General features: G+C 47.9%; 3 protein-coding genes across 8 annotated transcripts in view; 1 reads left to right on the top strand and 2 right to left on the bottom strand.

The window, feature by feature from the left end:
* Positions 1–181: 181 nt before the first annotated feature.
* Positions 182–1,975, bottom strand: LOC135815254 (outer mitochondrial transmembrane helix translocase-like). The gene has a single exon (XM_065328530.1). It carries the CDS (start codon positions 1,689–1,691, stop codon positions 594–596), a length of 1,098 nt encoding a protein of 365 aa, XP_065184602.1. The 5' UTR covers positions 1,692–1,975; the 3' UTR covers positions 182–593.
* Positions 1,976–2,477: 502 nt separating this feature from the next.
* Positions 2,478–17,923, top strand: LOC135815251 (carbohydrate-responsive element-binding protein-like). 5 transcript variants are annotated; one of them, XM_065328525.1, is made up of 17 exons: positions 2,478–3,046; positions 4,170–4,279; positions 5,365–5,778; positions 6,682–6,795; positions 7,219–7,311; positions 8,064–8,156; positions 9,349–9,791; positions 10,051–10,111; positions 10,582–10,712; positions 12,170–12,235; positions 12,621–12,677; positions 13,053–13,137; positions 13,798–13,897; positions 14,330–14,378; positions 15,041–15,115; positions 15,819–15,948; positions 16,639–17,923. In XM_065328525.1, exons 1-17 carry the CDS (start codon positions 2,928–2,930, stop codon positions 17,073–17,075), a joined length of 2,577 nt encoding a protein of 858 aa, XP_065184597.1. In that variant the 5' UTR covers positions 2,478–2,927; the 3' UTR covers positions 17,076–17,923. The 5 variants fall into 5 exon arrangements, with proteins under 5 accessions (XP_065184597.1, XP_065184598.1, XP_065184595.1 ...); XM_065328523.1 differs by having other exon boundaries at positions 2,480–3,046; positions 10,579–10,712; XM_065328524.1 differs by having other exon boundaries at positions 2,480–3,046; positions 9,352–9,791; positions 10,579–10,712.
* A 595-nt stretch (positions 17,924–18,518) lies between these two features.
* Positions 18,519–19,314, bottom strand: part of LOC135815255 (uncharacterized) — a 13,109-nt gene continuing 12,313 nt past the window's right edge. The window contains exons 11-12 of one of the 2 annotated variants that reach the window (XR_010553275.1): positions 18,713–19,314; positions 18,519–18,676 (exon numbers count right to left, since the gene is read on the bottom strand). The exon at positions 18,713–19,314 is cut by the window's right edge and continues 173 nt beyond it. The gene's annotated coding sequence lies outside the window, so the exon portion shown is untranslated. The other variant, XM_065328531.1, reaches the window with a different exon arrangement.

Raw genomic sequence — 19,314 nt, forward strand, 5'->3', positions numbered from 1 at the left:
AACTACTATTATTATTACACAAGGCCTGTCGAGTCTCTCGGTCTTGGAGCTTCTTCCTTTGTACTTATAGTTATAGTGAGCAGAACAAGTGCTCTCCACACTCTTGGCAGTCCAACTTTTACACACACACACACATACACACACACGCCACATATTCATTCATACTAAACAGCTCAGTGGCTTCAAGGCAGCATTATCTGGGTTAGAAACTGAAAACAAGATACCTAAAAGAGCTAAGTGCGAGCAAGACACTAAAAATATAACACAGCCCCTAGCATGATTTTTCACAAGCTGCAGGATATGATAACGACACAAAGTACAAATCTTTATTTAAATGAGAAATACTCCAAACAGAGGAAACATAGTCCCATACGAAGTGCAACAACGATTTCCAGATTGGACACAGTAATGTTATGTCCTCAAGGGTACATCACAGGACGTAGATCATACCAAGCAATTAGCACAGAGTAAGGAAAACAGAGGACGGTGACACGTGAAATATTCCGACGGTGAGATAGGGACAGACAGCATTCCACAATACTTTGTTGCGCAACACAACGCAAAATAAAATAATCCAGAGATAAACGCCGGTCTCAATCAACCAAGTCATTCTGCACGAAGTATCCTGGGTGCAGCTTCTGGAAGTCCGCCATTCGGATTGGCCGCAGCTCACCCTCGATAGTATCGCCTGAGTCATCGCCACCATCATCATCATCATCATCATCATCATCAGCAATGCTTAAGCCCGAGCCAGCAGACTGCGCCACGAGCTCCCTGACTGGCTCCATGGCGACACGCCGACACATTTCCTTCAAGTCGGCGCCGCTCTTGGCAACCGTGACCCGGGCAAGAAAATCCAGGTCAACGTCGTCGGCCAAGTCCTCATCGCGCAGTATGACCCTGAGGATGGCAGCCCGCTGTTCCGTCGTCGGCAGGGGGATGTGGAACTGCAACTGCAAGCGCCGCAAGATGGCTTCGTCAATGTCCTGCGGTCGGTTGGTGGCACCGAGGATGATGATTTGCTCGGTGGGATCAGTCAGGAGGCCATCACACAGCGACATGAACTGGCCTTTGAGATTACCAGAGGACTCATGATCGCCGGGTCGCCGCGCACGAAGCAATAGGTCAATCTCATCGATGAAGATGATAGAAGGCTGAAGTTTGCGCGCAAGGCTGAACACTGCGGCAGTCAGTTTTTCCGTCTCACCATGCCATAAGTCCAGGATGGTTGACGTCTGCAGGTTAAGAAAGCAGATGCCTTCTTCAGCCGCCACCGCCTTTGCCAGCATAGTCTTACCACAGCCAGGAGGTCCATGCAGCAGTATGCCTTTCGGTGGCTCAAGAAGGTGCGATCTTTCAAACAGATGTCTATGTTTCAAAGGCCAGAGAATGGCCTCGCGCAGCGACCGTGCCACATCATTCAGGCCACCAATGTCGGCCCAAGTTACTCGTAGATCAGCTGGATTGACCAGATCGCAAGCGACTTGCATTTCCTGGTTGCTCAGCTTCACCTTTGAGCGGCCGAGCGCCTTCAGAATACCGGCCACATGCTGAGCTACCTGCTTAGCTCGCTTCGTTGTTGGATCCATTATGTCCACCAGGTACTTTGCAACATATATGGCTGCGAGCAAGCCAGAGATCATGGTTAGACTGCTGGCGACCAGCGAGCCCGTATCACCCAAGCCCCGCATGTTTGCTAACAACAAGACACAGCCACTCAGTGCTTCAACCTCCTCCTGCTGATCATCCGCAGCTACTGACTAAAAATTTCTCCAACGAATGGTTTTCTGCCCATGAGACACCAGGAATGTTGCCAAGGCGGAAATTAGACGAATCAACTCATCATGAAGTTTTCATACAATGAACATAAAGAGAAAATGAGCACAGACAAGCAGTTATTCGTTCGGAGAAAGTTCTTCTATTCTATCAACAAGGATATAGAAATCTTTCAGCACCAGGCATGCACCATCACGTCAATGTTTCTTTGATTTTGAAAACACATGAATAAAATAATGGGAGAACACACAAAATAGTGATGTCATTCTAGCTTTCACAATTAAATTTTGTATCCTAGCAACTAAGTGCCATGCAATGAACGCGTGCTGGATCAGCAGGTACTAGGTACACGTGACCATGGCATCGGTAAATGCATAAACGTGACTGAGCGAAGTACGTCATGATGTACAGCTCGATATCGATGTCAACACGAGCGTGAAAAGAGAAAAGGCGCAAACCTTCACCATGCATGTGCCCATTGTGCGTTCACGTACAGTTCTGCGTGTAGATCTACGTGTACGTGTGCAGTGTGCGGCTTACCGCGCCGTATAGGCGGTGAGAAAGTGAGAAATCTACGAGTACGAGTACGAGTGGTAGCTGTTTGCGCAAGTAACACGTTACCATGGTTACTGTCGTTAGTTGTGGCTTATCGGACAACGCTGCGCATGCGCGCAGACGTCTAGCGATACACACTGTCGTTGTCAGCGCACTGCTTGTCCTCGTGCTCCATCGAGTTGCGCTTGCGATCGACCATGCACGAAGGCCGTGAACACTGCTCTTGCTGATCAGTGAACTGGGCCGAGCTAGAGATTTGACCTCTTCAGGCTCTTGTCTTTGAGCAAAGACAGTGTTCAGGCGAAAAATTCTCCCTGCTTTTGCCAAAGTTGAAAAGGAATTTCCAGTTATCCGTGTAGATAGATCTACCACGTTCACTGTACCAGTGATCACCCACATTGTGAGGTCAAGAAGAGCTTGTTCCAGGATACCTGAGTGCGTAGTGTTGTACAGCTAGTCGTGCTCATCTCGTGGTGTTTGGACAGAACATGATTCACTCTGCCTGAAGAGATTGGAATTTACGCAGTGGCATTTGAGATATGCCATCAGTGGATTTGTGCTCTGAAGTACCTTTCCTGAAGCGGCATTGAACAGTCATGAGTACCAATCACAACTTTGGAAATGTTCCCAGCGCGAGCTTGGGCACGCAGATGAAAATCCAGTTGCTGGAATCTTCCCTATCCAAATTATTCGAGTGTTTAGCTTTGGAATGCAGGTAGGTTTGCTGCTGGACCTCACCAGTCAGTATGTGCGGAATTAATTTCACAGATTTTCAAAGTCTAACTTCAAAGCCAAATCGCTATGAGTTTTAAAATGTCCTAACCGATTTTCATGAGTCCTTCAGGGAAGTACATGTACGTCTTAACAATGATAACTAGCCTTTAGTACCAATAATAAGTATACTCAGTACCGTATTCACGCGCATAAAAGGCACGCACTTATATCCGAATACAAGGGCACCTCCACATATAAAGGCATGAACAAAAACTCAAGACCCAAGAGTGCATTTTGAAGACTTGAACACTCGTGTTGGAAGACGTGCCCTTATATCTGGAACATTTGTCTGTCCCCGGGGAAAATCGCGGAAAGAAATCCCAGAATTTGCGGTGTAATTTGCGGGTTAATATGGCATAAATTACGGTGAATTTGCGGTAAATATGCGGTGAATATTATTGATATGCGGCAAGTTTGCAGTTGATATGAGGCAATTTTCAGTATGTAGTGAAATCAATCAGTTACAAGTCTCTGGTGTAAGCGCTCGTCATATTTGAGTACAAAGCCGCCACGATGAGACGTTGCTGACCGAACAGTGCACTGTGTGTACGTGTAGTGGGTGAATATTATTGATATGCGGCAAGTTTGCAGTTGATATGAGGCAATTTTCAGTGAGTATGTAGTGAAATCAATCAGTTACAAGTCTCTGGTGTAAGCGCTCGTCATATTTGAGTACAAAGCCGCCATGATGAGACGTTGCTGACCGAACAGTGCACTGTGTGTACATGTAGTGCAACACAAAAGTTCAAAAAGCGGGGAAATCGCGGAAAACGCGGTCTTTTAAAAAAACGCGGGGGGGGGGAACACGGCCGCGGAATCGCGATTTCCCCCGGGGACAGATTTGTTTCCTGGTGAAATGGAAAAACACATTTTTTTCGCATACAGGGGCATGCACTTGTATGTGGACGAATTCGGTACGTATGGGGGGGGGGGGGGGGGGGGGGGGACGTACGGGGTTATGGTGATCAGAGTTACAGCAGTCATGAATTAGACATACATGACATTCCATTCATGTACTGAATCTTGTGTTTTCATATTGCCCTGTCTCTGTTCCCATCATTCAGCTGCCGAAAGCTTGTCCATCCACAATGGAAGCATTTCAAGAGCATGAAGCTGACATGGGAAGATCGTATACGTCTCAACAATGCGCTGTGGAGATGCTGGCATATCCAATGTGAGTTATAATGTTGTGTGGTACATTGCGTATTTGTGTGTGTGTGTGTAAGTGTGTGTGTGTGTGTGTGTGTGTGTGTGTAGAAATGTTGGTGTGTAAGGATGTAAGTGTGTGTGTGAGAGAGAGAGAGTGTGTTTGTGTCTGTGTATGTCTGTGTGTGCACGCATATGTTTTTGTGTCGTTGGTAAGGTAATTCCGATTTCACTTCAAGGTACCTGATCATCCAGTGTCTGCTGTCATTAAATTAAAGTGGCATGCTATCTAGACTGGTTGCCCAGCAAGTGAAGGGGGTTCAAAGGTCTTGGCTCTTTTATTTCGATATACTCATGTCGCATAGACCAGGAGTGCATCGGGGTTGATCCACGTGGCCAGTTATGTGGATTAGGTACTTATCTGGCACAAGTCTTGATCTGTTTCATTGGGATCTTGTCTGCTATTGGTGCCATAAGAGAAACAGCACGATTCTCGCACTGCAAGCCTAACATTTGCAGGCAGAAGCAAAACATTGCACTGCTGTGTTTGTTCAAGTCACACCTTACTCCTCTTTGTGGTGTGTGTGAATAGTGCTGTTTGTTTTCATTTGGGTCACGTGCTGTTCTTCGCACACTTTCTGCTGGCTCCCACCTTGATGCTGCTCAACACCTGTAGTAGCTTTATCTTCTCCTACCATCAGCCGCTTCACTCACTCTGTTTACTCATCTACCAAATAAGTCACTGATGAATTCTGGAGACTAACATTTCAATCAAAAAGAATCGGGTGTCCATTGGTTGTGGATTAGTTGTGTTTCTTTCGATTATTGCCGTCTTGTCTCCGACTAGAATATTTTGACTGTATTTTCAAGTTTTTTGCAAGATGGGAATGAAAATTGAAGATGTCTCATTGTGCATACATGTGTCTAGCTAATTGTTTTCCTTGGGTCATTTTCACTTTTGAACAAAATTAGAGAAGGCTTATGAAAGGTTAATTTATCACGGATCATCACTGTTCCATCACCAGGAAAGATTTGCGAATTGGCGGTGTCGTGCATTGTTACCAGGAATTAAACTGTCGTTTGCATGCCTCCTGTGCTGCTGCTGCTCTGCAGATCTGAAAGGCAAGAGGCCCAAGTTTTGCGGCTATGTGACGCCGATGACGGGAGAGAGTCACACGCACTCGCGCGCTGTCATCCTGGAGGGCAAGTACTGGCGTCGGCGCTTGGAGGCTGTGGCTAACGAGTACAAGAACTGGCGTGTGTTCTACAAAAAGCGTGCCAAGCACAGCTTCATCAAAACATCGTCATCCAGCGAGAGCATCCAAGCCAACGACCCGAATTCACTAGCTAGCGGCGGGGCGGCTGGCAGGAGCGTGAAATTGGAGGCGTACGATAGCACTCAGCAGGCGGATGCAGATGTGGCGCTTTGGAATCATGTGCTGGATGAGCATGACACCATGCAGATGATTTCCTCCTATTCCGACACGCTCTTCTCCTCGCTCGTCCAGGGTCACCCTTCGCGTATAGGTCAGTTGGAAGGTGTGTGTGTGTGTGTGTGTGTGTGTGTGTGTGTGTGTGTGTGTGTGTGTCTGTTGGCTCTGGGTTCCCAGTACCCAGTTACCGAGGCTGGTTAAAGTAACTCCGATTTCACTTCAAGGTACCAGTGCATCTAGTGTCTGCTTCTATCAAAGCAGCATGCTGTCTATACTGGTTACCCCAGCATGTGTATGGTGTGCATGGGTCTTGGCCGTTTTATGCCGATGTACTCTGTGTGGTGTAGACCAGGAGTGCATTGGTGGTCGATTCACTTGCCTTCGCCAGTTCTGCGGATTAGACAGTTTTCTGGCGCAAGTCTTGATCTGTCTCATTCAGATCTTGTTCGCTATCGTTGCTATAAGAGAAAATCTGTGGGTGCACATCCAGTACATGTCATTTGTAGATGTGTGTGCTTCTCTTGCGACGGGCATATACATGGTACATGGTGTGTGTGTATGTTTGTGTGTGTATGTGTGTTCGTGTTTTGTGTGTGCGTGTGTGTGTGTGTGTTCATTTCACAATGCCCAGAGATATTTAGCATACACACATGTACTTTGAAGTATGGGGAAACAACATGCCATATATGGGCAGATGAAACTTGAAAATATGTGGGTTTCGCTCACGGGCTGTCTGTTCTGAGACTGTATTATTGTCCAGGATAACTATATGCTCCCCCGACAACCAGAGACCCACTAAATACAATTGGGCCTCTGGTTGTTGGGGAAGCATAGTTATCCTGGACAATAATACCGTCTCACTTCTGGCAGCGGCTAGATCCAACGCGCTCTCTCTCTCTCTCTCTATCTCTCTCTCCTCTCTATCTATCTATCTATCTATCTCACTCTGCCTCTCTCTCTTGCTCTATTCTCTATCCATGCACGCTGTGTGGTACAGATGACAATGGAGGGTTTGCTGATGTAATTCAGCCCCGACTGAATATGGTACAACATAGTCTTTACGACGTGATGCCACTAATGGGCTCATTTGATGTAGTAGCACCATCAAGTCGTAAGTGTCTGTTTGTTGTCATGATGCAGATGAATAACGGCCTATTCTTGATCCCGTTGCTCCCATTGCTTGGACATCCCTCTTAGAATTGTATAGAGTGGCATTCAACCATGAAAGATCATGCTCACTCTCAGAGATGATTGTGAACTTGCTGGAACAACCTATTGGGTGGTGACGTGGTGCTTTATTGATTTCATGGCATGCAGATAGGTTCCGTTCGTTCGTTCGTTCTATGCCAGCTGGCAGCCAATGTATAGACTAGATAGATCACGGTCCTTACCGGATGGGGTAGGGTGGGGGGTGGTATCTAACTCACACACAACCAAGGCAACCTACTAGTACTACTTTAGCCAGCTTCTGCTGTGGGCATGTGCTACATAGTCCGTATGTGACTGCTGCTGTTGGCTTGGTGTGCTGCAAAAGTGGACTCCAGTGAAGCCATGAAGTCGGTGATGAGTGGTGAGATGTGGCAGAACCCTACACCGTCACCTGTTATGCAGCAGCCACGGCCAACCAGTAAGTCCTGCCACTGGGGCAGTCCTTCTCCAAGCATCTACTGTGTCTGTCGCCTCACTGTACATGTACCGGTACAGCTGTGATAGCCTACACCGCAACGCCGCAACACCACTGCTTACGTACTGTGTAGAGCTCTCTCTCTCTCTCTCTCTCTCTCTCTCTCTCTCTTGCTCTTGCTCTTGCTCTCTCTCTCTCTCTCTCTCTCTCTCTTGCTCTCTCTCTATCTATCTATCTCTCCCTCTCTCTCTCTATCTATCTCTCTCTCCTTCTCTCTCTCTCTTCTTCTCTCTCTCTCTCTCTGTCTCTCTCTCTCTCTCTCATAACTTTTAAAAGATATTGGTGAGTCTCTCTCTCTCTCTCTCTCTCTCTCTCTCTCTCTCTCTCTCTCTCTCTCTCTCTCTCTCTCTCTCTCTCTCCCCCCCCCCCTCTCTCTCTCTCTCTCTCTCTCTCTCTCTCTCCCCCCCCCCCCTCTCCCTCTCTCTCTCTCTCTCTCTCTCTCTCTCTCTCTCTCTCTCTCTAATCTCCTGTTCGCAGTGCTAGTTCGTAGCACATCAGTATCTATCACCAATCAGGTGTCTGAGTAACTGGCCATCAGTGCCGCACAGCAATTATGTCCAAGGCACACCATTGTGTGTTAAACGCATCCTGAGGTCTGTTGCACCATCCGTATGAGCCTGCTGATGATGCAGACTTGCTCTCTCTTGTTCACAGGAACTGTGTTTGTGTCTGTTTTGTTCTGCTTTCCGTTCCAGTACCGATGCAGCCGCTCGCTATGGAACAGCAACAAGTTCATCAGCCCATGGATACGTCATCCTCACCTATGGGACCTCCATCAGCCCGCTCAGGTATGATTACGTGTGTGTGTGTGGCCTACCACCTTTGTTGGTTTCAGGGTTCATATACTTTCTATTTGAAGTATACATACCTGCTAACCATGGACTGCTTCTGGCTAGATTAACTCTTGTGTAATCAATGGTGCTAGTGAAGCGTATATAAGATCCACTCTGATTTAGCCACCCACACTAGTAGCAAGTATTACCTTCACTGGGGCAGGGGTGACTGCAGTTGGATCCCGGGACGGATACCCTGATGCCGTCAATCCAATAGTTTGGTAGTAGGTACATAATTGTGTGACCTGCAAAGTGGCATGTATCATGTAGCCCTGCCTTTCCCTTCTTCACAAGTCATTGGTGATAACTTACTTTTCAGAAAACGCACCCATCGTATACATAGGAGAAATAACTGGCCGACTGATGAATAGTAAATGACTGGTGCATGCAGTTTCAATGATGATTGATTCATATGCTTGCATGTCACATGATGTGTGTGGGTGGGTGTGTATGGTCCAAAGGTATGTGCAACGATTTCCAATCGAGAGGTTGTGGGTTCGATATCCGACGATTATGGTCACGCGCGTCTTTCTTCTCTTTCTCAGACTCCTCCTGACTTTTCTTTCATTCTCCTGGGTGGTTACCAACAGCCAGTGCATGCCGGAGTATGTGGTGTGATGTGTGTGCGGGAAAAAAATGAAAATAGACCAAAAAGTAGGGATTCACTGGCCAGAAAGTCACTTCATAGCTGTGTGGTGTAGACCAGGCTGAATAGTGGCGGTCAATTCTTCAGCCTTGCTAGCTGTTGTATGGTGCAATCCCAGCACAAGTTGCTATGGCTTCTGCTGTAGCATCGCTATCATCGCCTCCGGCGATGGGCGTCAAATGGTCAACTGGTGTGTGTGTGTGTGTGTGTGTGTGTGTGTGTGTGTGTGTGTGTGTGTGTGTGTGTGTGTGTGATGTGTGTGATGTGTGTGATGTGTGTGATGTGTGTGATGTGTGTGATGTGTGTGTGTGTGTGTGTGTGTGTGTGTGTGTGATGTGTGTGTGATGTGTGTGATGTGTGTGTGTGTGTGTGATGTGTGTGTGTGTGTGTGTGATGTGTGTGTGATGTGTGTGTGATGTGTGTGATGTGTGTGTGTGTGTGTGTGTGTGTGTGTGTGTGATGTGTGTGTATTTGGGGCTGTATGTGTGCATATTCCCTCAGCAGCGGCGGCAGCAGCAGCCGCGGCCAGCTCTGCCCTGTCTGTGGGACCCTCAGCAAGCGGCAGCAGCATAGCGAGTAACGTAACGGACGCTGCGGCCATGTCGGATGCTCACATGGCCGCACAGCAGCTCCTACTGCTCATGAGTTCCAACAAAGAAGTGGACTCTGGCACTCTGAAGCAGTTACAGATGCTGCTGCAGTCGGCCGCCACTGCACCGCCCGTGAACCCGCCACAGGTTGCAACAACCTCGTCGCTGCCGCCACAGCAGCAGCAGCAGCCACAGCAAACGCAGTATACACAGCAGACGCAGCACATATCCCCGATGCAGCCACGGCCACCACGCACTATGTCCCCAGCAGCGGCGCCACCCCCACCACTGACTCCTGTGCAAAGCTTGCATGCAACGTCGCCACACATCTCTATGGCGACGACGGCTGAAACAGTAGGTTCCTCTGGTGTTCTGTATTTCAAACATTCATTCTCCTGCTCGGGCTCAAGTTTGGAACATGATTGGTTCATTCTGCTGTAGAGAGTGAAGTCGGGAAGTGCATCTTTGTGATTGCGACCACCTCGGACATCCATTACTATGCACTCGATTTTTGCTACTTAGCAGCCTTGGGCCTGTGTCAGAATATTTGCGTGTCAGTGGACAGATCAGCTGTTTTCACTGACCTTGGTGTTTATGTCTTTTGCTGTCGCAGTCTCGTTCTCTGGACACATTCGCATCACAAGTATCTCAACTATCTGGAGCATCCCTAGCAGGTAGGTGTGCCTGCCTGCCTGGTTGGCCAGGCTGGCCTGAGTGCCGGTAACTATAGTACACTGTCTGTAGTGCAGTGATTCTGAGCATTGTAGCCCAGTCATTATAGTACTCATCTCTACTGCTGCTCTCCATCTCTGTTGGCCTTTTTGCACATGCACTCATGCTCATGCACACGCACACATACATGTACGTACATACATACATACATACATACATACATACATACATACATACATACATACATACATACACACATACACACATACATATTTATACACACATGCACGCACGCGCACACCCACGCACAGAAAGAGACCAAGAATTCAGAGTGTGCGTGGTTTTCGTGGTGCTTGCGTTGCAGTGATGCTGTGTGTCTGTGTGTGTTGTTATCAAAGGTGGCGAAGTGTGACTTCACACCCTTCACTGATAAATGTTTCTTTTTTCATCTAATCTTCTTCTACTACAGCAGCACCGTCGTTGCTTTCGTCCGCCACTCCTCAACCTGGCAGTGCATTCTTTGGGACTAGCACAGCGGGCAGTGCCAGCTACGATGTTGCAACAGCACATCAAGTCCCGTCACCAAACAGCGTCGCAGACCAGGTAGGGATGTGTGTGTGCAGCTCCTTGCCGTCTTACAACCGGATTGTGACTGGTGTATTGTTGTATGCTGCTAGGGTTCTCTCTCTCTCTCTCTCTCCTCCGGCTCTCTCTCCTCTGGCTCCCTCCGGCTCTCTCTCTCTCTCTTTCTCTCTCTCTTTCTCTTTCTCTCTCTCTTTCTCTCTCTCTCTCTCTCTCTCTCTCTCTCTCTCTCTCTCTCTTCGCCATGCATACACACACACACACGCTTTTTGTTTGTTTGTCTATCTGTCACTGGGTGTACTGTGTGAGAGTATAAACTACTTTTGACACATGGTTTTACTGTCAGCTGTTGGCTTCTATGTACAAGTACACTCATACCTCGTTTATCCGGGCGGTTCGGGTCCGGGCACTGCTCGTATCTTCGAATGCCCGTAACTCCGAATCACATACATTTTGATGGAGAAAGGCCATAGATGTGACATGTGACATCACTATTTCCACGAGCAGTGACGAAAGAGTAGTAACAAGAGTACATAACCCCCCAGGGTGTGCAACACCTGATCCAACTCTGCATAGGGTCTTGGTCGAGCGTAATAGGATCTTGTCATGCGTACACTCCACACCAGCGCAAGGCCGGTCTCGAGACAGGGCACCATTGTTTTTGATCTTAGAGTACCCGCGACTCCCCGGGTTCCCCTCAGATGTGTACGGTATTATGACGCAAAGATCCGATTACGTTGGACCAAGACCCTATGCAGAGCTGGATCAGGCGTTGCACACTCTGGGGGGGTTATGTACTCTTGGTAGCAATAATGCTATTTCCACTGAATATCGTCCAAGGGGTGCCTGGTAGACCGAAGTGCCCGTAACTTTTGGGTCCCGATAGCCGAGGTGTGAGTGTACAATGCATGTACTGTTCTCACCCACATCCAAGTACATGCCCTTTTATGTGCAAACTGCGGTTTTTTTCTTCATATTTTGCCATGAAACAAATGTTCCAGATACAAGGGCATGTCTTTCAATATGAGTACTTGAGTCTTCAAAATACACTCTTGGCTCTTGAGTTTTTGTTTCATGCCTTTTTATTATGTGGAGGTGCCCTTGTATTCGAATATAAGTGCGTCCCTTTTATGCACGTGAATATGGTGTGTGTGGCTATGCTATGGTTGGTGATCTGAGGCAATGCAATGTAATGCTTTTTTGAAAGTTTTTAGAATGGGGTTTCTCTGCCATCACCGGTACACGGCAGATTGGACCTATCTGGCAAATATCTCTGAATTTATCTTGCTCTGACTTTTACTTGTCAAATGACTCCAACTGAATAACCTCCCTTCAATATATTTCAAGGTAGATGGATTTTGTTCAACACTATCTCTTTCATATCCTTTGCGATAAGCTTTTATTGTGATCTGAGCTTGCGTGTGTAAAGTTCAAGACGGGATGGTTTGTACCTTTTGTTTCTTCTGTTTTGATTTCAGGCTGCTGGGAGATCTCCACTGGCTACGTCTGTGAAATCTGAAAAGCCTGTGCCCATTGTTGGCAAGGTACGAGTCCTAGGTGTTGTCTTCTGCCAGTGGGTGTGGGTGGCAGTCTGACTGTTGACTTTCTGGTTTGTGCACGCTATGTGAATATAGTGTGCGTGTGTGTGTGTGTGTGTTGGACCGTCATGTTCAGCCAAACGTGTGTGCATGCAGAGGCCGTGTATCCTGTACGCATAGTGAGTATTGAGCTGCTGGTCTTGTCTTTAGCTTGATGACGAGAAGCTTTTGCAGAGACAGCAGGGTGTTTCCCTAGTCCATACACTTCACCATTGTGCAGAATTGATTTGCAACCTGCATCCTTTGTGTCCATTTTCTCTCTCTCTCTCTCTCTCTCTCTCTCTCTCTCTCTCTCTCTCTCTCTTGTATTTTTCTCTGCCTTCATTGCCAGGAGGAACGCCGGAAGCTGCATATAACCGCCGAACAAAAACGCCGCGTCCACATACGGGTAAGCTAGTTTGCTTCCCATATCCTGCATATACCGGTAACACCGTATGGAGCACCTTACACTACAGCCACTCCTTACCGCAAGTGCTCTGTACTTTTTTTACTTAGAAGTTTAGTCGATCCCTGGCTATTGCTGTGCTAAAATATCGTGCTGCAGCTTGCTTGCTGCTCAGAGTCACGGCGAGTGTACTTGTTTTATCAGCCTGCCCTGTGAATTCTTCTCTCTACAAATGTGCTTGCTGGATGGTGTAGTGCAAGTCACAGTGGCTGACAGGGGTTTGTGCTCTTATTACTCTCCAAATCCATCAAACGGGTTGTTTTCTTGTGCACATGTGTGTGCGTGTGGGTGTGGGTGTCTTCTCCATACATGTATCAGAATGGATTTGACGAGCTTCAATCATTGGTTCCAAGTGTCAGCGGCCAATCAACTAAAATCAGTAAAGCCGTCCTGCTGCAGAAGTGTAAGTCCGCAGGGTTTGCCACCGTAAAAACCCGTGTATAGGCCCCGGGCGTATAGAATAGCAGACTCGATTTCCTGGGCGTATACAAGGGCACGGGCGTTATTTCGGAACCGGGCGTATACTTGGAATAGGGATAGCAGTAAGTATTGGGTATCAGTACCTGTACATGTACTGGTGTTTCCGGCATACCTGGGCGTATACATGGATGGGCATGGGCGCTATTTTGAAACAAAAGTGTCGACTTCCCCTGACTGGGCGTGTACATGGAGGGTGGGCGTATACAGGGGCTTTTACGGTACTGCATTGCCCTTTAGTATTTCTTTGTGCTTTTTACTGCAACATGGCCAATAGTGGCGATAGAAGTTTGCTTAGTGATTTCACTGAAGACATCTAGGCTGGCAGCACTAGACACCTACTCGTTGTATAAGTAGCCAGCTTTATTTTCCTTTTCCGTGTGCAGCAAATCCATAAGGGCCCAGTGTATTGACCTGGTTTGTGCCACATGCTTGCCTACCGCAGTATGCAACAACAACAACAACAACAACAACAAATTCTCTTATTGGCCACAGGCCATTGTAAGAATAAAAGATTTGAAACAACAACCATGATATCTGCAATACTTTTTAAATGTCTTATTCTTGTGCTTGTCCTGACTCTTAGCTGTGGAGCACATGCGCCATCTGCAGCAGGAGAAGAAAGGCGGAGAGGAGGAACTCGACATGCTACGTGCTGAGGTGGCGCGACTCAACGAAAGCATCATGTAAGTGCAGCTACTGTGCGTGTGTGTGCGTGTGTGTGTGTGTCCGCGTGTGTGTGCATGGGTGCATGTGTGTGTGTGTGTGTGTGTGTGTGTGTGTGTGTGTGTGTGTGTGTGTGAGAGAGAGAGAGAGAGAGAGAGAGAGAGAGAGTGAGCGAGCGAGTGAGTGAGTGAGTGAGTGCATGTCTGTGTGAATGTCTGTCCGTTCACGCTGGTGTGTCAGTGGGGGGAGGGGTACCTTTCGCACAATTGCCATGTGTGGATGTCTGTCTGAATATCCTCACTAGCGATGTCACTGTATTTCCCTGACGCAACAGGTATATCACCTAATGTGTAGGAATTAGACACTCCGACACGGCCACCTTGCCAACTAACAGTGATTGATATTGCAGCTCTGTGTGTTGTGTGATTGTATTGCTGTAATGCTGACTTCAGGCATTGTCAAGACCAATTGCCGGTGACTGGAGCGCCGGTGACACGAACTGTAAGCTACAGTAGTGGAATTGTTCATTTGATCACCTTTGAGTTTTGCCTGCACTGGCTGTACTGTACTCATTGCAGTGGATATCGTTTGAGAAATGGCTATGTCCGTGTCCTGTCCCTCACCCCCAACATCCTACACCATGCTATAGCTGTCCTGTACAGCTGGTAGCAACCCATGGCAGCGGACAAGTAGTTCTCGGCCCGCCCGCTACACCAATCATGTCAATTGATTTTACTCTACTTCAGTAATTATTTACATCCAGTTCATTTGAGCTTGATGAACCAAAATACCGAAACGATACGGAATTACAGCCACTCCATGCATTCCCTGCAAAGATATGAAGACTGATTCTTGTTGTACCCTCGTACGTCCCGTTGTTCTGCTCCCGAAAACCTTGCGGGGTGCACAATAAGCCCATTGCGCAATGACGTAATTTGTACCATAAACACCCCCACACAGCCACCTAGTACCTGGGCATAATCGTCTGGGGTACGGTACGGGGTGTTGAACAGTGCATTCCGGTTCCTGATCCCAATGTACTCACATGCATTACTCATTCCTTCCATATTTGGCAATGCGCAATGGGCTTATTGAGGAATTCATTACTCTTTCCACACTTGGTAATGTTCTTCTCATTTTTTTCTTCGTTGTCTCCCATGTAGCGCCTGGACCACACGCAGCAGCTGTTTGATCATTACGTCAACATCAGAACGCAGAGTAATTACAAATTCTGGATCGTATCCTCTCACTGCGGCAGGTGTGTGATGTCAGTGGCTTGTTATGCCGCTGGCTGTGTACTTACTGTGAGACAGTGACGTTTTGGGAGACGGGTTTCCCTTTGAATCGCGTACATCCCGTGTCCAGTATGCTTGGCTAGTGTTTCCACTGTGAACAATGCAGTGTGGGTCCCGAAGAACGTGCTGATCAAAGTCAAAGCATTGGCCATTCTAATTTCCATCACTCTGTGTTGTTGAGCCATTGCGTACAAAACGGTCTACCATGCTCGGTGAAGCTATAGCCTATTTGTTCTTCGATGTACCGTTCTTCGGCACCCGGCAGGACTGTACATGTACTGCTGCTGCTGCTGCTGCTGCTGCTGCTGCTAGCATGTGTGTTGCTTGTCCTCGTGTGTATATGCAGCATTGTCTGTCTTGTTGACTTTGGTGATGTACTGTGTGAGACTATGAGTACAGGTGCATGTATGCATAACTACGGTACATTGGGTATACTATCTAGTATCTACAGTGCATTGCCACCCAGCCATCACATACGTACAGTACTCTAATCAGATGTAGGGCTGTGACTACTGTCAGTCCAGTGTCAGGATCCTGCTGTTGCTATTGCTGTTGCTGTTGTCACTGCCGTTCCTACTGTTGCTATGTCTAGTACAAAGTGTCAGGCGTATTTGTGGGGCTCTATTGTCCTTAACTCTAGCTACAGTTTAGCATGATTGTGCGCTCTTTGTTCGACGCGTACAACAACTCGGTGTCTACAATGAGTGAGGATGAGATGTGTCGGTCGGTTCTCAACTGGTTCGATCATCACTGCTCGCTGAGAGCGCTGCGACCAGGTAAGGAGAGTACTGCATGTGCGTGAGTGCGTGTGTGTGTGTGTGCGTGTGTATACGTGTGTGTGTGTGCATGCGTGTGTGTGTGTGCGCGCGTGTGTATGTGTGGGTGGGTGTGGGTGGGTGCATGCGTGTGTGTGGGTGTGTGTGTTCCATGCTAGTTACATATGTGCCTTGGTCGAGGTCACCTTCCCACTACCCGTTGCTAGTCCAGTGAAACCGGTCTACGGCAACCGCTCAAGGGACCTTTATAAGGTGTACCCTGTGTGCAGGTGGTCTCCTTATCCAGGGTCGTTTCACTGAACATGACATGCCTTGGTCCTAGTTGTAGTGGTCTTCTAGGACAGGTGGTCTTCTTATCCAGGGTTGTTTCACTGAACATGACATGCCTTGGTCCTAGTTGTAGTGCTCTTCTAGGACAGGTGGTCTTCTTATCCAGGGTCGTTTCACTGAACATGACATGCCTTGGTCCTAGTTGTAGTGGTCTTCTAGGACAGGTGGTCGCCTTATCAGAGTGGTCACATAATCATTGGCAGGCTGTACTGTAAAGCTACTGTCACAGCTACTGTCACCTCCAGGAAGTTTCTTTATCTTGCCCTTGTCCGTTGTGAAGTTGTGGTCTGTGAGTACTTGACAGCTGATCTAGGGGCATGTTCGCGTGTGATGATTGCAATTTGGTATTCTGTGTTGCAGCCGTTCTGAGCTCCCTGCGTCAGCTGAGCACTTCCACATCTATACTGTCGGATCCCAGTAAGCTGTCGACAGAAGCAGCGGCAGCCGCAGCATCTACTGCCGGCAATAGCACGGCCACTGCCGTGCCGTCCAACTCTGGCTCGGGAGCAGCAGCAACAGCAGCTGTAGCGGCCGCCACAAGCCAGCTGACACAGCCCAATGCGGCAGCCACGGCCGCTGCTAATGCAGCAGCAGTTGCAGCGATGGCATCGACATTCCAGCCTAATTTCCAGGCACAGCAGCAGCAGCAACAGCAACAACTTGCTCACCTGGGCGAGGCAGCACGCCAGCAACGAGCACAACAACAGCAGCAGCAGGCACAACAGCCCTCACAGTTGCAGCAGTTGAATTATTTTGCTGACGGTGGTCTGCCATTTCTAAACCCAGCCTTCAAGTAGATGATAGTATCGGAACACAGCGTAAGCCTCAGGCCACCTGCAACTGGGGTGGCTGCATATAAATTATGTGCATATTTTGGTCAATATTTGGATGAGAGCATGAAATTAGCCTGTGTGATCGCTATCACACACACGAAAAATCATATCCACTACTTCTGCTGCATGGAGACATGAAACGTTTTGCACCGACCGCGCTCAGGGATCTCGTGGAGGCACACACGATTGCCGTGTTGCAGCTTGGTGCACTGAGTCTTGATTTCGACGACATGTCTTGCTGCCCCCCTTTGCTGTGCATGTGTAAGAGCCGGTGCCATCTTTCTTTTCTTTTCAAAGCAAGTCATTGATTTTTGCATTGCATTTCAGCACCTACCTATTTAGAATGAGAAATTGCCCGTTCTTTAAAGTTGTATCTTTTTTTAAAGACTTACCGGAATTGATTCATTTCTCTCTCTCTTTTTTTGTCGTCGTCTTTTCGAGGCCCGTTGAAATGTTTGACTACTTAGTATTTGTTTCTGCTACGGTTCATTTACTAGCGTAGGTTGTTTTGTTTGAGTGTGCGCCAGTTATCGTGAAGTGAATTCAGGCTGCGTGTAGTCGTTCTCTAGGTCTTGTACATTAGCCCCTCCATGCACTCGCACCACTCTTACTCTCGTCTTTCGTTGTCGCGTTTGACGCGCCTGTTTTCCACCGCTATCTTTGTTGTCTCAGTGCGGGCATCACTTGACAAGCCAAACTCGCAAAACCGCTCGTGTCTGTGCACTGCATTCCCAAATTTACGGTTCTGTTCCGTAGCTGATGAACATTCTGCTTGGTCATCTTGGTATAAAATAAATCCACTACAATCATTATATTCTACTTGGTCGTATCGGTTTTAATCCACTGTTAGGGTATATTGGGGAGGTTTGATCATTCATAGACATTCATGGATAATGCCTGGATTTTGACTGGGGTGGAAAGATTATGACTGTGTTGGTGGTGCAAACGAGAAACCACACCGACCTGCCTGCTGCAAAACCCTGCGAGTACATAATTATTATGAAGGCCATTTTGACAGTCAGGAGTCATGACAATGTTGGATCCACTTGGATGCAGTTTTCGTGTGAATCCAATCCATACACATTTTTGTTGCATGGTTGGTTTCCTTCACACAGTAACGTGACACATCCACTGGTAAAGGCTGGACTGGGCCATACCGGCGGCCGTGAATCCACTGCTGGCGCAGCGAAAGAAAGCCACACCAGCAATTATGCGACACGCAGGTCCTACCCACCAGACACGTGGATCCAATTATTTGACCCGGAAGCCGCTAGGCGTAGGCGTTCGACAATATCAATTTCAAGGCCAATGGTTCTAATCAATGGCTGCACTACTGTCATAGCTGCCATTGATAAAGCGAAATAACCTCCCAGCTAGTCAATGACACGGTACAAAGGACTTTTAAGATACATGGTGACTAGAAATCATACAGTTCAACACGCATAAACATTGAACACACCGTCATGAATCTACGAATACGATCCCAGCTCGCTAAGCATTGTAGATGTCATCACAATACAATTCCAGTTCAGTAAGCATTCAGCCGTACATAATGTCATTGTTACCTGTTATCATGCAGCCGTACATAATGTCATTGTTACCTGTTATCATGCAGCACGCTCACAAGATACTCACACTGTATCACTGTATCACATCTTCCAATGAATGTCCGGGCTGCAGGATCACGACGACTGGTACTGGTCGAGGGAGTAGTAAAATACCGGTATTTTACCACTCCCTGGCACTGGCCTCCGACTGCAGTGATGCAGCAAGGCCGGCAAGGGACCAGCAGCATGTCACCATTCACATGACACAGCGCACCCACCCACATGTCCCGCAGTGAGATAGAGAGATTGTCCACATAGCGCACGCATGTCGTGTAGCGAGGACATCATGGTGAGATTGTCCATGCAGGTGTCGACTGCGGATGGACCACAATTGGTGCTCTGTGGCTGCACCCATATATTATCGGATAGTGTTCAGCTCCACCGCAGCACGTTGAACAAGTGTGGTGACACTGTATACGTCATTTCCAGACGGCCACGTTTTACGCCAATACACAGAGCTGATTTTACGCAGCGCATGTGCAGGGCATGTGCAGGGCATGTGCAGGGCATGTGCAGGGCATGTGCAGGGCATGTGCAGGGTCAGTGGCAGTCAGTGACATAGTACTGTATCCATAGTATCACTAGTTGAAGTGAAA

Source organism: Sycon ciliatum, chromosome 4 (genome assembly GCF_964019385.1).
Source record: "Sycon ciliatum chromosome 4, ocSycCili1.1, whole genome shotgun sequence".
In the NCBI taxonomy this organism is placed as follows: Eukaryota; Metazoa; Porifera; class Calcarea; order Leucosolenida; family Sycettidae; genus Sycon; species Sycon ciliatum.

What these genes read in the sequence shown, in the direction of transcription:
- LOC135815254 (XM_065328530.1), bottom strand. Translation starts at nt 1,691, where the DNA reads ATGCGGGGCTTGGGTGATACGGGCTCGCTGGTCGCCAGCAGTCTAACC.
- LOC135815251 (XM_065328523.1), top strand. Translation starts at nt 2,928, where the DNA reads ATGAGTACCAATCACAACTTTGGAAATGTTCCCAGCGCGAGCTTGGGC. An exon ending in GGGTCACCCTTCGCGTATAG is followed by an intron (nt 5,779 to 6,681) that starts GTCAGTTGGAAG and finishes TGTGTGGTACAG; the next exon opens with ATGACAATGGAGGGTTTGCT. An exon ending in GCAGCAGCCACGGCCAACCA is followed by an intron (nt 7,312 to 8,063) that starts GTAAGTCCTGCC and finishes TTTCCGTTCCAG; the next exon opens with TACCGATGCAGCCGCTCGCT.